The following is a 17,177-nucleotide window of genomic DNA, read 5'->3' on the forward strand; positions in this document are numbered from 1 at the left end:
AGGTCCCTCTGAAATGCTCCTCCATAGTGTCTAGGCGATTTTGTATGGGAATGAGCATATCCATTACAGCTTTCTTAACACTGGTCTCTACTGAAGATCCCAGAACCTTTTATAAACTATTAGCCATTGCCACTTCATCTATGTAACAGTGATCTCCCTCAGCCTCAGACCAAGCCTGATCTGATTGAGGTGACTACTGTTCTGCCATTATAAAATAAATGCACCTTACTCACTTTTTTTTTTCTTTCTTTCTTTTCTGGGATTCTGAACGCCTTCTCTCACTGCCCAGTAATCTTATTTCAGTTCAGCTTTGTAATTGTTCTTAATATGCTGAATAGGAGATTTCTTTGATCTATCCGCGGTGAAAAAACCTGCAAGAAGAAACACTCGTTCTTGTCTGAGGAAGGATTCCGGCGCTCGAGCTGCAAGAAGCCGTTCTACTAAAACGGGCATGCACGCTCGAGCACCGGAATGCAGAGGAAAGGACCAGGAGAGCATTAGCTCTCCTGGCAGCCTGCATGAGGTGCAGCGTGTTCCGGCTAGGCCACGCCAGACTCCCAGTGCTTCAGGAGCACAACGAAGCTGCGGGGAAGCCGGCGCAAGTCCACCGAGGGATCCGCTCGACGAGCGTATTAAATAACAGCTGATCACCTGTGACCGCGTGAAGCGGAGCTTCACATTAAGCGGTCTCCGAGGCCAGAGGACTGACGTCGGAGCTCAACATAAAAGTATGAATGATTTATTTATTTATTCAAATAAATATAGAAAGTAAAATTCGTATAAGCCTATAACCATGCAGTAAACATATATTATTAAATTTTGCAACATTATCTTTAAATTATAAAATCATGACATAAGCAGTGCTAAACATGAAGTACTTATCTCTTGCTGTGAGCAGCAAAGAAAGAGGAAGTGTCGTCATGTTTAGGACTGTTTATGCAGGGGATCTGAACTACTATTGGTGGACTAGGTCACCTGTTGATGGCCTCTAAATGAACTGGAGCTAAGCTCCCTGGGAAATGTAGTTCCTTCAGAGACTCTTACCTTTTATGTTATAATATTACTGTTATATTCCTATGCTTATTATATATATTTGGTGCACCTGTTTTCTGCACATTACCCATGGCACATTTGGTGCACAAATATCTTGCTGCTGAGTTTTTTCTTTATTGTCGAATAAAAGAAAGAGAAGCATAAGGGGAGCCTCCGGTCTTGACATACAATCAAAAGCGAATTGAGATTTGTCGCTTTTGCAAGGTGAAAAGTCATTTGAGATGGAATACGGGGCAACGAACACCCGTAGTCGAATTTTATATTGTAATTGCACTGACTGAGGAAATTTGGATTGTAATTTTATATTGTAATTTATTCAGATTGAAGAAATGTAATTTGTAATTTAGACATGATAGCAAAATATATGTGAAATTAGGCATTTTACGTGTATTGTAAAAGTAACTGATGACATTTTATAGAAGTTTTGAAAGGTTGACATTTTTTAACCAGACAAAATAAAAAAAAAATGTAAAAAAATACCTCCAAAGCATGAAGGGAAATGTCTATGACTTGCAAGTGCACAAATATTCAAGTTTAACGAAGAGGCATAAATCCAACACAAGTTGCAAATAAATAATGTTCACAGTTCCAGTTCTTTGTAGCTCAAGAGGATAATCCCTCTCCTCCTGATGTTGCAATTTATTCCAGGGGAAATGTCTCCCTTCCCCAAGTCCTTCTCACATTCAACGTAATCCAAAAATCCTAAGGTATACTCCCCTGCCAGGCTCTTTCATATAGTTTGTTGATGCAATTTGAGGGGTGGGTGCCAGACTTGAAAAACACCTGTGATACTCTACTGCCAGGTTCCTTTTTAAATTCACTGTAGTTCACTTCACCCACTTGTTTTTGTCTGGTATATTTTCCTGCCAGGACTTTGCTTCAAGATTTATTTCATTTTTCTTTTCTTTTCTGCCACACCGTTTTATTTTATAATGTGGCTATGGGTCCCTGACCCCTTTTGATGGACTTACACAAGTTTTTCCTCACATGTATATTATAACATGGTTATGGGTTTCCATGGACTTTTTAGGTGATAGTCAAATATCCCAGGGACCTTGTTATCCAGCTCTTATACTGTGTTTCTTTCTGTAGGCAGTACCACCTCCAAAGTGCCCCAGTGGCCCGTCCTTCTCAGCAGGCTCACCGGTTCTCAGCCGCGGCTTTGTGATCATTTTCGTCTCTCTTGTCGGTCTGTGGCTTGTCAGATCTGCAGAGCGTGTCGTTCGCTGGCTTCCACCATGCCTCTGGCTCCCCTTTTGAAGCTTCTCCTCTTCTCAGCGTCTCTGTGGCAGTGCCTCGCCCTGTGAGCTTCTCAATGCGGTGTTCTCCGGCCTCCCACGACTTGGCAAGACTGCTTGTTTCTTCGCGTTGCTCCGATCCATGTCGGAAACGGAGAACCTCATGCGCTGCCAGCGGCTGTACTCCTAGTCTCTCTCCTTGGCTGTTCTTTCCACAGCTGAGCCGGAAGATAAACTCTATGCTTCTTTTTCCAGGAGAGTTTTAAACCATGTAGGGTTAATTGCCTCCTTCCTGCTACTAGACTGCTGGTGTTGGTTCACATTAGGAGTAATCATCATTGCCCCATGCCTTTTCCTTGTCTCAGTTCTTGTTCCTTTATTGCTTTTCAAATATTACAGAATACTGTCGGTCAGATTGTCAAGTTGGTGAAGGGGATGATAGCAGTATGCCATTAGGGCATGAGGGATGGAGGGAATATCACTAAAAGGGAAATATTGTGCCTCACTCAAATAGCCACCCCCAGGGTCACGATCGGGTAGCGGCTGGCCACAAGAGTAGAGTGAAAGGAGTGATGACATCATTAGAATCACCACAGTATCTATTTGCGAGAGACAGAGAGAGGGAGGGAGAGAGAGACCCACGGACAGGCAAATGTTGCTGGATGAAAGTAAGAGGGAGCTGCAGGAAAGCTGATCTCAGGAAAGTGAAGCCCTGGAGCTTGAGGAGGTGGGGGGCCTCAGCATGTCTCGCAGGAGCCTCCCACTTGTTGCTTTATGGCACTGCTTAGCACTGTGCATTCTATGAATGTTGTGAGGAGCCATGAATGAGACTCAGACACAAGGGATTCATGGACTTGGTCAAAGACTTTTATTTAAATTAAAATAAAAGGGGGTATGCCTCTCTGTCCCTGCACTGGAGGTGTTTCCCTACCTAAAACCAAAAACAAAGGGTTTGTCAACGTCAGAATCTCCAAAACAAAACCATCCTGTGTCCAAAGTACTATTCTGAACCTCGCACACTAATAAAATAAACTCTAAGATGAAAAGGGAAATGTCTTTGGCCTTGAGTGATTGATAAATGTTCAAAAGAAAAATGCACAACTCCAACACAAAACATCCAGAAGGATAGAGTTCCTTGTTACATAGGATGATTCCTTCCCCTGGATTTCTCTTCCCTTTGTCATATATTCAAAAGATATCCGTTCCTTAAGTTTCTCTTCCTTCACAACACAACTGATATTCAAAACAACTTGGTTCTTTTTCTTTTATCTTGCTGGGGTATCTGATGTACTCCCTGCCAGGTTTTCCCTCTTCTTTTCTCATCCTGATATATCCTTCACAGGACCCCTTATGTGGCGATGCATGTTTTTATGCACTGTTCACTTTGTCCTTCCCTAGTGCGAGTCCCTACCATGGCTTTCTTATTCACACTTGCAACTGCCTGGTATATTCTCATGCCAGGGCTTTCTTGAAACTGTCTGGATACTCTCTACTTTCGTGCCCAGGCTTTCTTGAACGCACTTGTAACTGCCTGGTATACTCTCCTGCCAAGACTTCTCATAAACACATTTGTCGCTTTATTTTGTTTAATTTACCCTCCTGGCAGGACTTTTCACGTGTGGGCCTTGCACGCACTTCCAACTGTGATGTCTTCCTGACTTTGCAGAATCTAATACTGAGTTTGCCTGCCATACTATCCTGTTTGCTTTTGAAATGTTTATTTGCATGTAGCATGACTGCCCATATGCCCCGGTGTCACTCTTTACCTTTCGGGGACTCACTGGCTCTTCTTGAAATATTTTCTTCTTTCTGTGGCTGACAGGTTCTGTGTCTCTTCTTGTCTTGCTGCTTTCGCTCTTCAGTTTCTGTGCTTGCTGCGGTCCGTGCCAGGCTCTTCTGCTCCACGTAAGGCTTCCCTCAGGTAAGCAGTGTTGCTCAACAGCTGCGAACACCCAGGAGCCCGGGGTTGGTTTCTGGCATTCCCGCATGGTGTTGAAAACCTTCCTCTTCTACTCTTTTGATCCTGATGGCTCTATGGCAGCTCTTGCGGCCCCATGGTCTCTTGAGCCTAACTGAGAGAAACCGCCATCTCCTTCCAGCAAGGGTGCGTCAGAACTAGCTGTGGCCACCGTTTACATTTCTCAGCTTCAAGTATGCGGATTGATCAACTAGAGTGCAGCTTGTACTCTATTTTCTGCTCTGCATTATTCTGCTCCTCTTCTCAGTGTCCTTGTATTTATGGGAATGGTAGTCCATTTCTGATGCTTTACATACAAAGTCTGAGTATGTGTTCCTTAAAGAAAAATCAGCTCTGAGTGACTTGCAGGTAGAGTTTGGAAAAGTATTTTCATGAGACTTCCATACAGAAAGATCTTCCTTGTTCTTCCTTAATGGATGAGGGGAAGTGTAAAAATATTCCATTAAGGCATTGGGTATAGATGGGGTATCCTGAAGAGAAGAAGGGGAAGAGGAAGGGGAATACCATGCTTTGTCCGATGGTGCCCTGCTACTTCCCCAGAGGTGGTCTCCTCCATGTGATCCTCACTCATATAGCCGCCCCCAGGGTCAGGATCGGGTAGCTGCTCCAGTCCCCTGGCCACATGGGGAGAGGTGACCACCGGGAAAAGAGTGATGACACCATTGGATTCATCCGAATGTCTTTAACTACCTGCCTTCTGTTTTTATGCATTTTCTTTGTCCCTAAAAGCATTGAAAAGGTTTACCTGAATCACTTATTGTTCGCCCCAGTCCTTTTTCATCATTGGTATGCAATGGTCGAGGACTATGGGGGGATATTGTAAAAAGTAAAAACTAAATGACTTGCCCTTGCCCGTCCTAAATTGCTGAAATTGTCTAATTATACAAATGTTCACCCATTTCTTTCTCGTAATCTAAAAAGTGCTCGATAAACTCTTCACTATTTCTAGAGTCAAATGGAAAAAAGGAAAAGTGCCCACATCATATTTAAAGGCTTGCAAAAAATACCTCCATATAAAGTTCTAAATTAGATTAGGAATGCTTGTTTTATACATATTTACAAATGAAATGTGTTCAAAACATTGAATGCAAAAAGTTGCACATCCACAAATTGATTCTGTTTAAAGTGTTCTGAAATTTGTGTCGACCTCTCTTCACAGATGGAATCTTTCTGGAAACAGTTGGACAAGGTGCAGAGTTGCCTTCTGGAGCAATCACAGTGCACTAGCCATGAAGCTAGGAAGACTCTAATGGCCGTGACTGAAGCCATGATCACTGCTGAAGGCCTCTTAAGTGACTCTCAGGATGTGCAGGCAATGGTAAGCAAGAAACCCAGTGGAAAGTATTGATGCTGTGTGCGTGGTTTACAACATGTGTAACGCTCACCTGACTCCCACGGGGGCGCTGGCCTGGTTCGCACTGCTGTGACCTCGTCTAAGGTGATGCGCAGGGTTCGGAAGACGGACTGGACCGGGCCCCAGATCTGGCTTGTCTGACTCGCAGAAGTATCCTTCTGTAGTTGAGAATAGGGGGTTAACTGTCTGCGGGGTAATGCAATCGGCCTCCCACTTACCCCTCTCACCCTCCTCAAAACCCTTTTGTGCTTCCCCGTAGCGTCTCACCTTAGGGTCTGGAAGGACGAGCTCTCCATCCTGCTTCTGATGCCGGGGCACGTTGGTATCCAGTTACGTCACTGGATTTTCGGATGGGTGAGAACCAAACTTGCTTGGCTTCCAGGTAAGTTTTTCTATAAGTGGTTCCCCTTGTGTCCATGCATTAATGTTCTAATGCTAGTGTCTTTTTCCCCATAGGGGCCGGGGTACGGAATGCCGGGGAACAGGCACCGACCCGAGGTGAGCGGTAAAATCCTTGTGGAAATCAGGTAAGTCTTTAATGAGTGTTTTGGTAATGTCTTTTCATTCACTCATTAACGCTCATGTCTTTTTCCCCTTAGGGGCCGGGGTCCGAAAATGCCTGGATGCGGCGCGGACCCGAAATGAAAAGGGAATGACCCAACAGGTAAGTCTTGACATGGAGTTTTAGCTTCCCTTTTCCCTTCTTTCTCTCACCTTTGTTCTTGTCTTTTTCTCCCTAGGCGCGGGGGCACAACTGCGAATCCGGATGGTCGCTGCTGAACATGGAGGCGCCCTGTAAAGGTGAGTAGAATGTGGCGCTGCAGCGATCGATGCGATGTGCTTTTAAAAATAAATGTCTTCCTTTTCAGGATTGTCAGCAAAATGTCTCTGGGATGCAGATTTAGCAGGTGAGGCATTTTCCTTCTGCTGTTCTCTTGTTCCCTTCCTTTGCAGGTGATTCAGGATGCTGGCAGGTGTGGCAGAAGTCAAGATGCAGGAGCAGACACGGTGAGCGTCCAGCTGCTAGATGCAGAACAACGCGAAGCACGTGTGGCTGATCGGGTGTGGTTTAAATAGCCTTGGAAGAAGTTCCTAGAATGTGTCCTTCCTCCAATCAGGTATGTATCCTTCCCCGACCACGCCCGGGTGGTAAATGAGTCCCAGGTAAAGTAGTTCCTTTCAGGCCTCAAGGAGGCCGGGGTTCTGCAGCATGGTCTGCATCAGGTAAGTGCACCCAAACACTTTCATGAGCCTGGCGCCTATGGCGCCAGGACTGACGTTTTCTATGAGCTTGGCGCCATAGGCGCCAGGACGCTGTCCAAAGGGCCCCTATAAGGGGTTGCTGGGACCTTCCCCGGGGACTTGACGTCCGCTTTCGGGGACGCAGGGCCTGAGCCGGCTCCCCGGGAGCGGGCATCGTGACAGCACCCCCCCCCCCAAGGCCCCTCCCAAGGTTGTTCCCTCCGGGGGTTTTGGTTTGTTTGGGAAGAGTCGGAGGAATTTCCTGACTAATCGAGGTGCATGCACATGGTCACTGGGTTCCCACGACCTCTCCTGAGGTCCGTAACCCTTCCAATCAATTAGGTAGTTAAAGCTTTGACCTAAACATTTTTGAATCTAAAATGTTCTTCACTTCGAATTCGGGTTCCCCATCTATTTGAATAGGTTCTGGAGGTTTGAGTAGTCGGGTTCCGGGGACCACTGGTTTCAGAAGTGACACATGAAAAACAGGGTGAATTTGCATATGAGCTGGTAAATCAAGTTTAACCGCGACTGGGTTAATTATTGCCGTAATAGAATAAGGTCCCAGATATTTTGGGTTAAAAGTTTGAGGCCCTTTGAGCGGTAAATGTCTGGTAGCTAACCACACTTGATCCCCAATCTGATACGGAGGTGCTTCACTCCGATGTAGGTCAGCATTCTCCTTGTATTTTCTCTTGGCTTGTTGTAAATGCGTGGTTGTCTCTTTGAAGGCTCGGGTAATGGTAGAATGCAGATGTTCTACTGCGGGCACTACGAGGTTCTGAGGTGAGTCGAGGTTTGCGGTTCGAGGGTGATGTCCAAACAAGGTATAAAAAGGACTATGGCCAGTTCCAGAGTGTACCGAGTTATTATATGCGTATTCGGCTATCCAAAGAATGTCTTTCCAGTTGCTTTCAGATTGCTGTAACATACACCTTAAGTACTGCTCAAGGGTCTGATTTGTCCTCTCGGTCTGACCATCGGTCTGAGGGTGGTGACTGGTCGATAATCTTACGTCGATTTGTGCCATTTGACAACATTTGCGCCAGAAGTGGGAAATGAATTGGCTTCCCCGGTCAGAGATTAGTATAGATGGGAATCCATGTAGCCGAACAATATTTTCGAGGAATTCTTTGGCTAGGACAGAAGCTGAAGGTAAACCTTTTAAAGGAATGAAGTGGGCCATTTTGGAAAACAAATCCACAATTACCAGAATGGTATTGTATCCCGAACAAGGAGGCAAGTCCGTAATAAAATCCATTGATAGGGTGTGCCGGGGTGCTGGCAGTATGTCTAGAGGTTGAAGGAGACTGGCTGGTCTTTTCTTTTGACCTTTATTTTGGGCGCAAACACCACAGGACATCACAAAAGATTTAACATCTTTTCGCCAAGAGGGCCACCAGAATTGTCGTTTCACCTTTTCCATTGTCTTGGCAATACCGGGGTGTCCCTCTATTAATGTATCATGATAACCTGAAATAACACAGTTTGTGTAAATCCTTGTGCGGCAGGAATAAGCGTCCTTGGTAATAAGGTAAACCATTATCTATGGTAAAGTCTGGTCCCTTTTGTATCCAATCCTGTAGGACTGTAGGGTCCAGGAGTTGTTTCACTCTGACTTGAATGTCTTCAAGCGTCTGTAACGAAGTCATGCCTAGAATTCTCTGTTCGGGAATTATTGGTACTGGTTCTGAGTTTGTATCAGATTCTCCCATTCCAATTCGGGATAAGGCGTCTGCTTTGCCGTTCTTGCAGCCAGGTCGATAGGTAATCACGAAATCAAATTCAGAGAAAAAAAAAAAAAGCCCATCGGAGCTGCTGTGATGACTGAGCCTTGGCGGTTTTCAAATACTGTAAATTCCGGTGATCAGTGATCACCGTGATGGTATGTCGAGCGCCAAGCAGGTAATGCCGCCAGGCTTTAAAAGCGGACTTTATGGCTAACAGTTCTTTGTCAGTGATTGCGTAATTAATCTCTGGTGCCGAGAATTTTCTGGACCAAAATGCTACGGGATGCAGTTGGTCGGTTTCAGGATCTCTTTGAGACAGAACTGCTCCCATGGCTAGGCTGGATGCGTCAGCTTCGACGACATACGGGAGATCTGGACGTGGGTGTTTCAATATAGGTGCGGAGGTAAACTTAGCTTTTAAATCCTGGAAGGCCTGCTCGGCTTCTTCAGACCATTCAAAACGTTTATTTTTCCTCAAGAGTGCAGTAATGGGTTGTACTATGCGTGAAAATTCCGGATACACCTGCAATAGAAATTGGCAAAGCCGAGCATGCTTTGAACCCCTCTTACAGAGCTAGGTGATGGCCATTTGAGGATGGCATCCACTTTTCTTGAGTCCTTTCGGACTCCTTTGGGTGTCAGGATGAAACCGAGAAACTCAACTTCTGTGGTATGGAAAACACATTTCTCCAGTTTAGCAAATAGTTTGTGTTGGCGCAGTTTTTCCAGAACTGCCCTAACGTGTTTTCTGTGATCAGATTCCGAAGAGGAGTACACTAGAATGTCATCGATATAGACGACAACACAAACATCGATGAGTTTCCGAAGGACATCATTCATGAAGAATTGGAAGGTAGCAGGAGCATTGCACAACCCGAAAGGCATTACCTGGTATTCGAATAATCCGTATTTTGTACAGAAGGCTGTTTTCCATTTGTTGCCTTCTTTTACTCGCACCAGATGATATGCCCCCCGGAGATCTAACTTGGTGTATATGCAAGCGTCCTTCACCTGGTCAAGGAGTTCAGGAATCAGAGGCAGAGGATAACGGTTTTTAACCGTTATCTGGTTCAATGCGCGGTAATCGATACAAGTTCTAAGGTCGCCTTCTTTTTTAGGCACGAAGAACAAAGCTGAGGATGCCGGGGACTTTGACGGGCGAAATAAAACCATTGGTGAGGTATTGATCCAAATATTGTTTCAAATGCAGGTTCTTAGGTTCGGTAAGGGCATAAATCCTGCTACAAGGGGGTTGTGCACCGGGCACCAGATCGATTTGGCAATCGTACGATCGGTGAGGAGGTAACATGTTGGCCTGTTCCTTTTGGAAGACGTCCTGAAAGTCCTGGTATTCCGGAGGTAATTGCATGGAGGCAGAGGTTACAGATGCTAGATTAATCTTCAGGTTTTCTGGGTAGCATGTTTGTGCACAATCCGGGAAGGTTATTCTCTTAGCTCGCCAATCAATTCGAGGATTATGTGTCTCTAACCAAGGAATTCCAAGAATAACCTGAAACTGTGGAGCCTTGATTACATCAAACACAACTGCCTCCCGATGGCCGTCGGGACCAATAAGAGTCACCAAGTAGTGGAATGTGTTACCGGTCCAGAGGCAATTTCAGTTCCATCAACTGTGGTGATGACATCTTTGCTGGTTTTAGGACGGAGAGGGAGGTTAATCCTAGAGGCCAATTCACGATCCACATAGTTTCCAATAGCCCCACTATCGATGTATGCCTTTATTGCATGCAACCGTTTAGGCTTTTCTGGATCTACGAGAACCATTGGCACAATGAAATGCGAGGTCTGAGAGTTAGTTTTCAAGCTCAGCAAGCGGACCCCTACGCTTGTCGGGCTGAGTCGTTTCCCGAAACAGAGTCTTCATGGTTTTTATCAGCGGCTCCTACCGCTTTTCGGGGCGGTTTTGCCAGGCAATCTCGTAGAAAGTGTCCAGAGTTCCCACAATAAAGACATAATTTTAACTGCCGCCTCCGTTCAAGTTCCTTTTCAGTTAAGGGTTCTTTAACCCCTCCAATTTGCATAGGCTCGGAGACATCAACTCCCTTGGGGTAAGCGTGGGTCTTGACCAACACCCGGGTCTCAAACCTGGACCAATCTGTTTTTCTGTTCTGAAGTCTGTGATCCAATTGGACCACTAAGTCTATATAGTCTGTGCATTCTTGGGGCGGATTTACAACTTGGGCCAAGACATCTTTAAGTTCTCCGCGTAGACCTCGATAAAATAACGTGACTCTTTCATCCTCTGGCCATCCCATTTCCACAATTAGTCTATTAAAGGTTGCAATATAGGATAGGAGGTGCTGATTGCCCTGTCGCAGGGATAGAAGTTCGTCATCCAGAGCCTGCCCCTGAGAGTGTCGAGCAAATAACCTTTCCATGCTTGCTTGAAATCCTTGAAAATCACGGAGAATCGGGTCATCTTGAGTAACCAGTGGAACTGACCAATCGGCAGCGCAGCCGATGAGATATGACAATACAAAGGCTACTTTGGTCTGATCATTAGGGAAGGCCCCAGGTCTGCATAGGAAGTGCAAACAACACGGATTCATGAATACGGCGAATCATTTGGGGTCCCCAGCAAAGCGTTCAGGTGGGGCCAGCGGCATGTTTCCAGGTAAATTAATCTGCACAGGGTTACTGGGAACCACAGGAGCGGGGTTCCCTCCGGAACAGGGTAGAGGAGTTTGTCCAGCTTGACCTTGCAAAAGCTGTCTGGCCAGGCCATCAGTTCTTTCCTTTGATATTATTAATTCCCTCTTGAGGGCATTAGTCTCTTGACGAGCGGCATGTACTTCGGCCCGTAATTCCCCCAGTAATTGGGCCAACTGATCAGTCTCAGAAGTTTCCATAGCGCCTGGGTGGGAATTTGTAGGAAGGCTTCGCGTTCTGTAATGCTCACCTGACTCCCACGGGGGCGCTGGCCTGGTTCGCACTGCTGTGACCTTGTCTAAGGTGATGCGCAGGGTTCGGAAGACAGACTGGACCGGGCCCCAGATCTGGCTTGTCTGACTCGCAGAAGTATCCTTCTGTTGGTGAGAATAGTGGGTTAACTGACTGCGGGGTTATGCAATCGGCCTACCCACTTACCCCTCTCACCCTCTTCAAAACCCTTTTGTGCTTCCCCGTAGCGTCTCACCTTAGGGTCTGGAAGGACGAGCTCTCCATCCTGCTTCTGATGCAGGGGCGCGTTGGTATCCAGTTACGTCACTGGATTTTCGGATGGGTGAGAACCAAACTTGCTTGGCTTCCAGGTAAGTTTTTCTATAAGTGGTAGTGGTAGCTAGTGTCTTTTTCCCCATAGGGGCCGGGGTACGGAATGCCGGGGAACAGGCACTGAACCGAGGTGAGCAGTGAAATCCTTGTGGAAATCAGGTAAGTCTTTAATGAGTGTTTTCGTAATGTCTTTTCATTCACTCATTAACGCTGATGTCTTTTTCCCCTTAGGGGCCGGGGTCCGAAAATGCCTGGATGCGGCGCAGACCCGAAATGAAAAGGGAATGACCCAACAGGTAAGTCTTGACATGGAGTTTTAGCTTCCCTTTTCCCTTCTTTCTCTCACCTTTGTTCTTGTCTTTTTCTCCCTAGGCGCGGGGGTGCGACTGCGAATCCGGATGGTCGCTGCTGAACATGGAGGCGCCCTGTAAAGGTGAGTGGAATGCGGCGCTGCAGCGATCGATGCGCTTTTAAAAATAAATGTCTTCCTTTTCAGGATTGTCGGCGAAATGTCTCTGGGATGCAGATTTAGCAGGTGAGGCCTTTTCTTTCTTCTGTTCTATTGTTCCCTTCCTTTGCAGGTGATTCAGGATGCTGGCAGGTGTGGCAGAAGTCAAGATGCAGGAGCAGACACGGTGAGCGTCCAGCTGCTAGATGCAGAACAACGCGAAGCACGTGTGGCTGATCGGGTGTGGTTTAAATAGCCTTGGAAGAAGTTCCTAGAATGTGTCCTTCCTCCAATCAGGTATGTATCCTTCCCCGACCACGCCCGGGTGGTAAATGAGTCCCACAGGTAAAGTAGTTCCTTTCAGGCCTCAAGGAGGCCGGGGTTCTGCAGCATGGTCTGCATCAGGTAAGTGCACCCAAACACTTTCATAATGAGACTGACGTTTTCTATGAGCCTGGCGCCATAGGCGCCAGGACGCTGTCCAAAGGGCCCCTATAAGGGGTTGCTGGGACCTTCCCCGGGGACTTGATGTCCGCTTTCGGGGACGCAGGGCCTGAGCCGGCTCCCCGGGAGCGGGCATCGTGACACATGTCCTTTCATTGTAAGTGTCTCCATCGTTTCCAGTTACTCCAGAGGGCCCTGCATTAGCATGCTCAAACTCTTGAGTGTCAACACAGAATACGTATACAAACTAAGCCATAGACATCCATGGGAATTGAAAACACCTCCCAACGGACATCAAGCATCAGAACGCTACAACTCTCCAACGAACTTGCATATTAATGCCCTGACCAATGCAACATCATACTACAGGCACTGAAGACTCGCATCTGGAAACGGATACCTCAGGTGCCCTCAGCATGAACCACATAGAAACAAACCCGTAGAGTACTGGTTTACTTGTGAATGCAAATAGAGCCTAATTTCAGGGGATATGTGTCAGACTCCGTACCAACCTCCCTCCCTTCCTCCTAACCTGGATCTTCACAGAGGCTTTCTTCTTTTCTGTTTCCCTCTTCTTCCTTCTGGGATTCTTTGATTTGATGTCTTTCTTCCGTTCTTTCTTTTGCAGCAAATAAGATCTATCTTCTCGGGATGCTACACTGTTGGTAGGAAAAAAACTCAACAGCGTTGCCTCCCCCGGAGCTAGCCCTGAATGCAGGGAAAAGCCTCCTGGCTGAAAAACCCTGCAATCCTCAAGGTGGTGTTGTGGTTAAGGAAGTTGAAGATGGTGAGAAAGGTCAATCGGGTTGTTTGGCTATAGTACCCAGAAATCCTGGGTTCCATAATAAAATGGCTTCAGATGGAATGCAGCTCTGTATGGCGGATGGATATTTCGCCAAGAAGTGTATATACCATGACAGAACGGTCTGGCTAAACAGTGAGCTGTCTTCGTAGAGGATCGTGGATCAATTGAGCAACAGGTATAAAGAAGGAAGAGCGCCAGGAGAGCCCCATCAAGGTAAGTAGAGAAAAAGGCAGCGGCAGGGGTCAACATGCCAGAATAACACCCGCAGACAGGAAAGGCTAGAGGAAAGAAAGGAGAGGCGAACCGCAAAAAACAAGGAGGAAACGAAACACAGAAAGAGAGTCAGCGGAGGTTTCCTAAACAGATCGGGAACCGAAGCACAGCGTAAAGGGCACTGAGAAGGATAACAAGGAAAAAGTGTGCACACTGGAGATCAGGAGAAAGGGAGCGTCATGCACGGAAGGATCTGAGGTGCAACGCACTGGCGAGCAGATTGTGTTGCTGTAAATGCCTGGCGACGGCCATGTTAGAATAAACAACTAGACCGTGCAAGCAGCTACGGTCTAAAACTTAATGGAACATCCTAATGATGTCCCCACCGATCCCAAACCTTCCAGGAAGGCAAGACCGTATACTCCCTTCGAAGGGATTGGTTCCTCCGACGTATTCCTCATCTATGACACAGCTGTGCTGCTTTGGAACATTTTCGGCATCTGCGTCCTGTGTTGATGACGTCGATACGATGTCCTCGAGGGCCTCCGTCGAGCCACGTCACCGATTGTTATAAGTAGAATGCACGATGCCCGTAGCCTCAGTTCTGTTTTTTCCGCAAACGTGTTCGCTTCGGAGATCGCGGCACACCTCGGTTCTTCTGATTCTTTCAGTTCTTCGAACTTGGTTTGTGAAATTGTCATGTCGTCTTGTTCTACCCCGTGGTCTGGATTCAAGAAGTGTCGGGACTGCGGTTCCAAGATGTCACTTACAGACCCGCACAACGTCTGCCTCTGGTGCCTCAGCGAGGACCATGTCACCGTCAAAGGCCTTGCGGGAGTGAAAGAAGAAGCTGTTGGTAGGTAGGGCTCCCAAGCCCCATACGTGGAAATCCACGGGGCTTTTCGACTGACAATTCGAGGGGTGACTCTCCGCATCGTCAGCGCACGTCCAGGGGGTCTCGGTCCCGGAGTGGTTCCTGCCATTCCTCTGCCTCTTCGAGGCACTTGCGGAAGCGCCGTCACACATCGCCTTCCCCGTCCTCGTCCGAGGACTCTGCCAGGTGGCGGCTAGCTTGTCCTACCAAACATTCCTCTCCTGCGGAATGTGACGCATTTCGTGAGGAAATTTTGGCGTTTTTTGAGTCGCAGGGCTCTGTTCCGTCCGTGCCATCGAGAGAAGCCGGCAAGGAATGCGCTAGGGCCACCGTCGGGCTCGGGCAGTCGGCGCGATCACCGGGAACCTTCGAGGTCCCGGTTGGACAAGGTGGATCGCTATAGCCATGCCTGCTCCAGGTCCCGGTCCTCGATGTCCTTGAGACCGGTAAAGCCTGTGAGGTCTTCTAAGAAGACGTTGACGCCATCAGCGCCATTTCCGTTGAGGGACTCTCTTGAGGCTCCACCTCCGGGGAAGTCATCGATGCCATCGGCACCGAGGCCGTCGAAGGACCCGCTCGGGGCACCGCCCTCGAGGTCTGTGTCGAAGCCATCAGTGCCACGCTCAATGTCAACGCCGAGTTTGTCGACGCCCTCGAGGCCTTTTTTTGAGGCTTTACCGGAGGTACCCCGTGCATCAGTGGAAACTCTGAGGAAGGCCCTGAAGAAGTCGGTAAGGCCTGTAGTTGAGCCTTTTTATGTGCCCTCGTCCAGGGATTTATTCCAGCCTCTGGATTACATCTCTGGGGTGGATGAAGAGTCTGAGGAAGGTTTGGTTCCTGATGAGGTTCCTGATGACCTGTTATCTGATCATAGCCATTTGGAAGACCTGCGTCAGTCATTGCATGACGCCAGTGGTCTTGATACCTCCACGGAGGTTGAGTTTGGCAGGCCTGAGCCTGGTACGCATGCTGAATCTTCGTACAGACGACTCATGTCGAGGGTGACTGAGTACTTGGGGTGGTCTGCGCAACCAGTGGATTTTCTGCAGGATGACCTGACATATAGTCTTGACCAAGGTCCGCCCACTGACTCGGTGCTGCCATTTCATATGGCTTTACAGAGAAGGGTGGCGGCGGCTTGGACTGCTCCGGAGAGTCTCCCAGCTGTGAGCAAGTTGTTGCCGTAAAAGATACCGTCCAGTCAGTAGCGACCCCTGCTACTTGACTACACACCCACTCCGGAGAGTTTGGTGGTGTAGGCGGCTACGGCCCCTGCAAAGCAGGCGTCGTACCCTACCATCCCTCCTGATAGGGACGGCAAACAGATGGCTGGGCGACGAAAGTGTTTTCTTCAGGGGGTATGGCTTTACAGGCAGCCAACTCTGTGTGTGCCTTAGCACGTTTCACTCACACTCTGCGGAATTGTCTTTGGCGGCTGAACATGTTCCCGAAGGTGAGGAATGGGATGGTTTTCTTGTCCTCGTTCAGGATGGCAAGGATGCCATGTGTGAATCCGTTCAGTCGGGTCTGAACATGGCAGTCTGTGTCAGCAGGTCCATGACGGCGAGCACCGTGATGCTCAGATTGGCGTGGTTGCAGAAGTCGGGGTTTGCTCCTGACGTACAAGCCCAGCTTCTCAACATGCCCTTTGATGGTGTCCATCTTTTTGGCAGCAAGGCTGACCAGAGCCTTGAGACGTTGCAGACCTCCAAAGCTGCAGCAAAGTGGTTGAGCGCTGCAGTTCACCAACCTAAACCTTTTCGTCCTAGGGGACAGCAATGGAGGGGATGTTCCTTTCGATACTACTTCCTTTAGTAGATCGAGGGGAGCTGCAAGTCAAAGGGGCCACCGTAGGAGTACCAGAGGTGGAAAACAGGGTACTCTAGGTGCCAAGGCTGCTCGGGCAGTTGCCTCTTTGCCCTCAGGCACTGCCGCAGCCGCTTCAGCTCAGTCATGAGGCCATGTCCCATGGTTTGCTGATTCGGGATAGGCTGGCGCAGCATCTTGTAGAATGGTGTGCCATTACTTCAGATGTGTAGGTTCTGGAGATCATAGCCCACGGCTACTGTCTTCCTTTCTGGCAGAGGCCTCACGACAATCCACCAGGGAATCTCTTTGAAGAGTCTGGATCCACTCCTTGCGCAGGAATATTTTTTGATCCTGAAAAAAGACTGGGGATTGAGACCATGGACTTGCTTGGTTTGAACGAGCTCCTCAGGAAGGACAAGTTCAAGATGGTTACCCACTCTCAAGTCCTCAAGGCCCTTCAACTTCAGGACTGGTTGGTGTCTCTAGACCTCAAGGACACTTACTTTCATGTGCCGATTCATCCCAAGCACAAGAATTACCTGAGGTTTTGGGTCCTGCCATTCGGATTCACCTCCGCCCCGAGGGTCTTCACCAAGCTCATAGTGGTGGTGGCAGCGTATCTCAGGAAAGTCTACCCCTACCTGGATGATTGGTTGATCAGGGTGCGCTCTGCCCAGCAAGTCCTGGATCATCTGTCAGTCACCTGCATCTCCCTTCAAAGGCTGGGCTTCTTCCTCAACTTAAAGAAGTCCAAC

The 17,177-nt window shown here is 47.9% G+C and overlaps 1 protein-coding gene across 3 annotated transcripts in view; it reads left to right on the forward strand.

Moving 5' to 3' along the window:
- Positions 1–17,177, forward strand: part of EVC (EvC ciliary complex subunit 1) — a 946,714-nt gene that overhangs the window by 285,919 nt on the left and 643,618 nt on the right. For 2 of the 3 annotated variants that reach the window (XM_069631973.1, XM_069631974.1), the window contains exon 8: positions 5,429–5,587. The exons of the other annotated variant lie outside the window; for it this stretch is intronic. In XM_069631973.1, the coding sequence (XP_069488074.1) occupies positions 5,429–5,587 (159 nt within the window). The remainder of the gene's footprint in view (positions 1–5,428; positions 5,588–17,177) is intronic. 3 annotated transcript variants of the gene reach the window in all.

Source organism: Ambystoma mexicanum, chromosome 6q (genome assembly GCF_040938575.1).
Source record: "Ambystoma mexicanum isolate Mex_15411 chromosome 6q, UKY_AmexF1_1, whole genome shotgun sequence".
In the NCBI taxonomy this organism is placed as follows: domain Eukaryota; kingdom Metazoa; phylum Chordata; class Amphibia; order Caudata; family Ambystomatidae; genus Ambystoma; species Ambystoma mexicanum.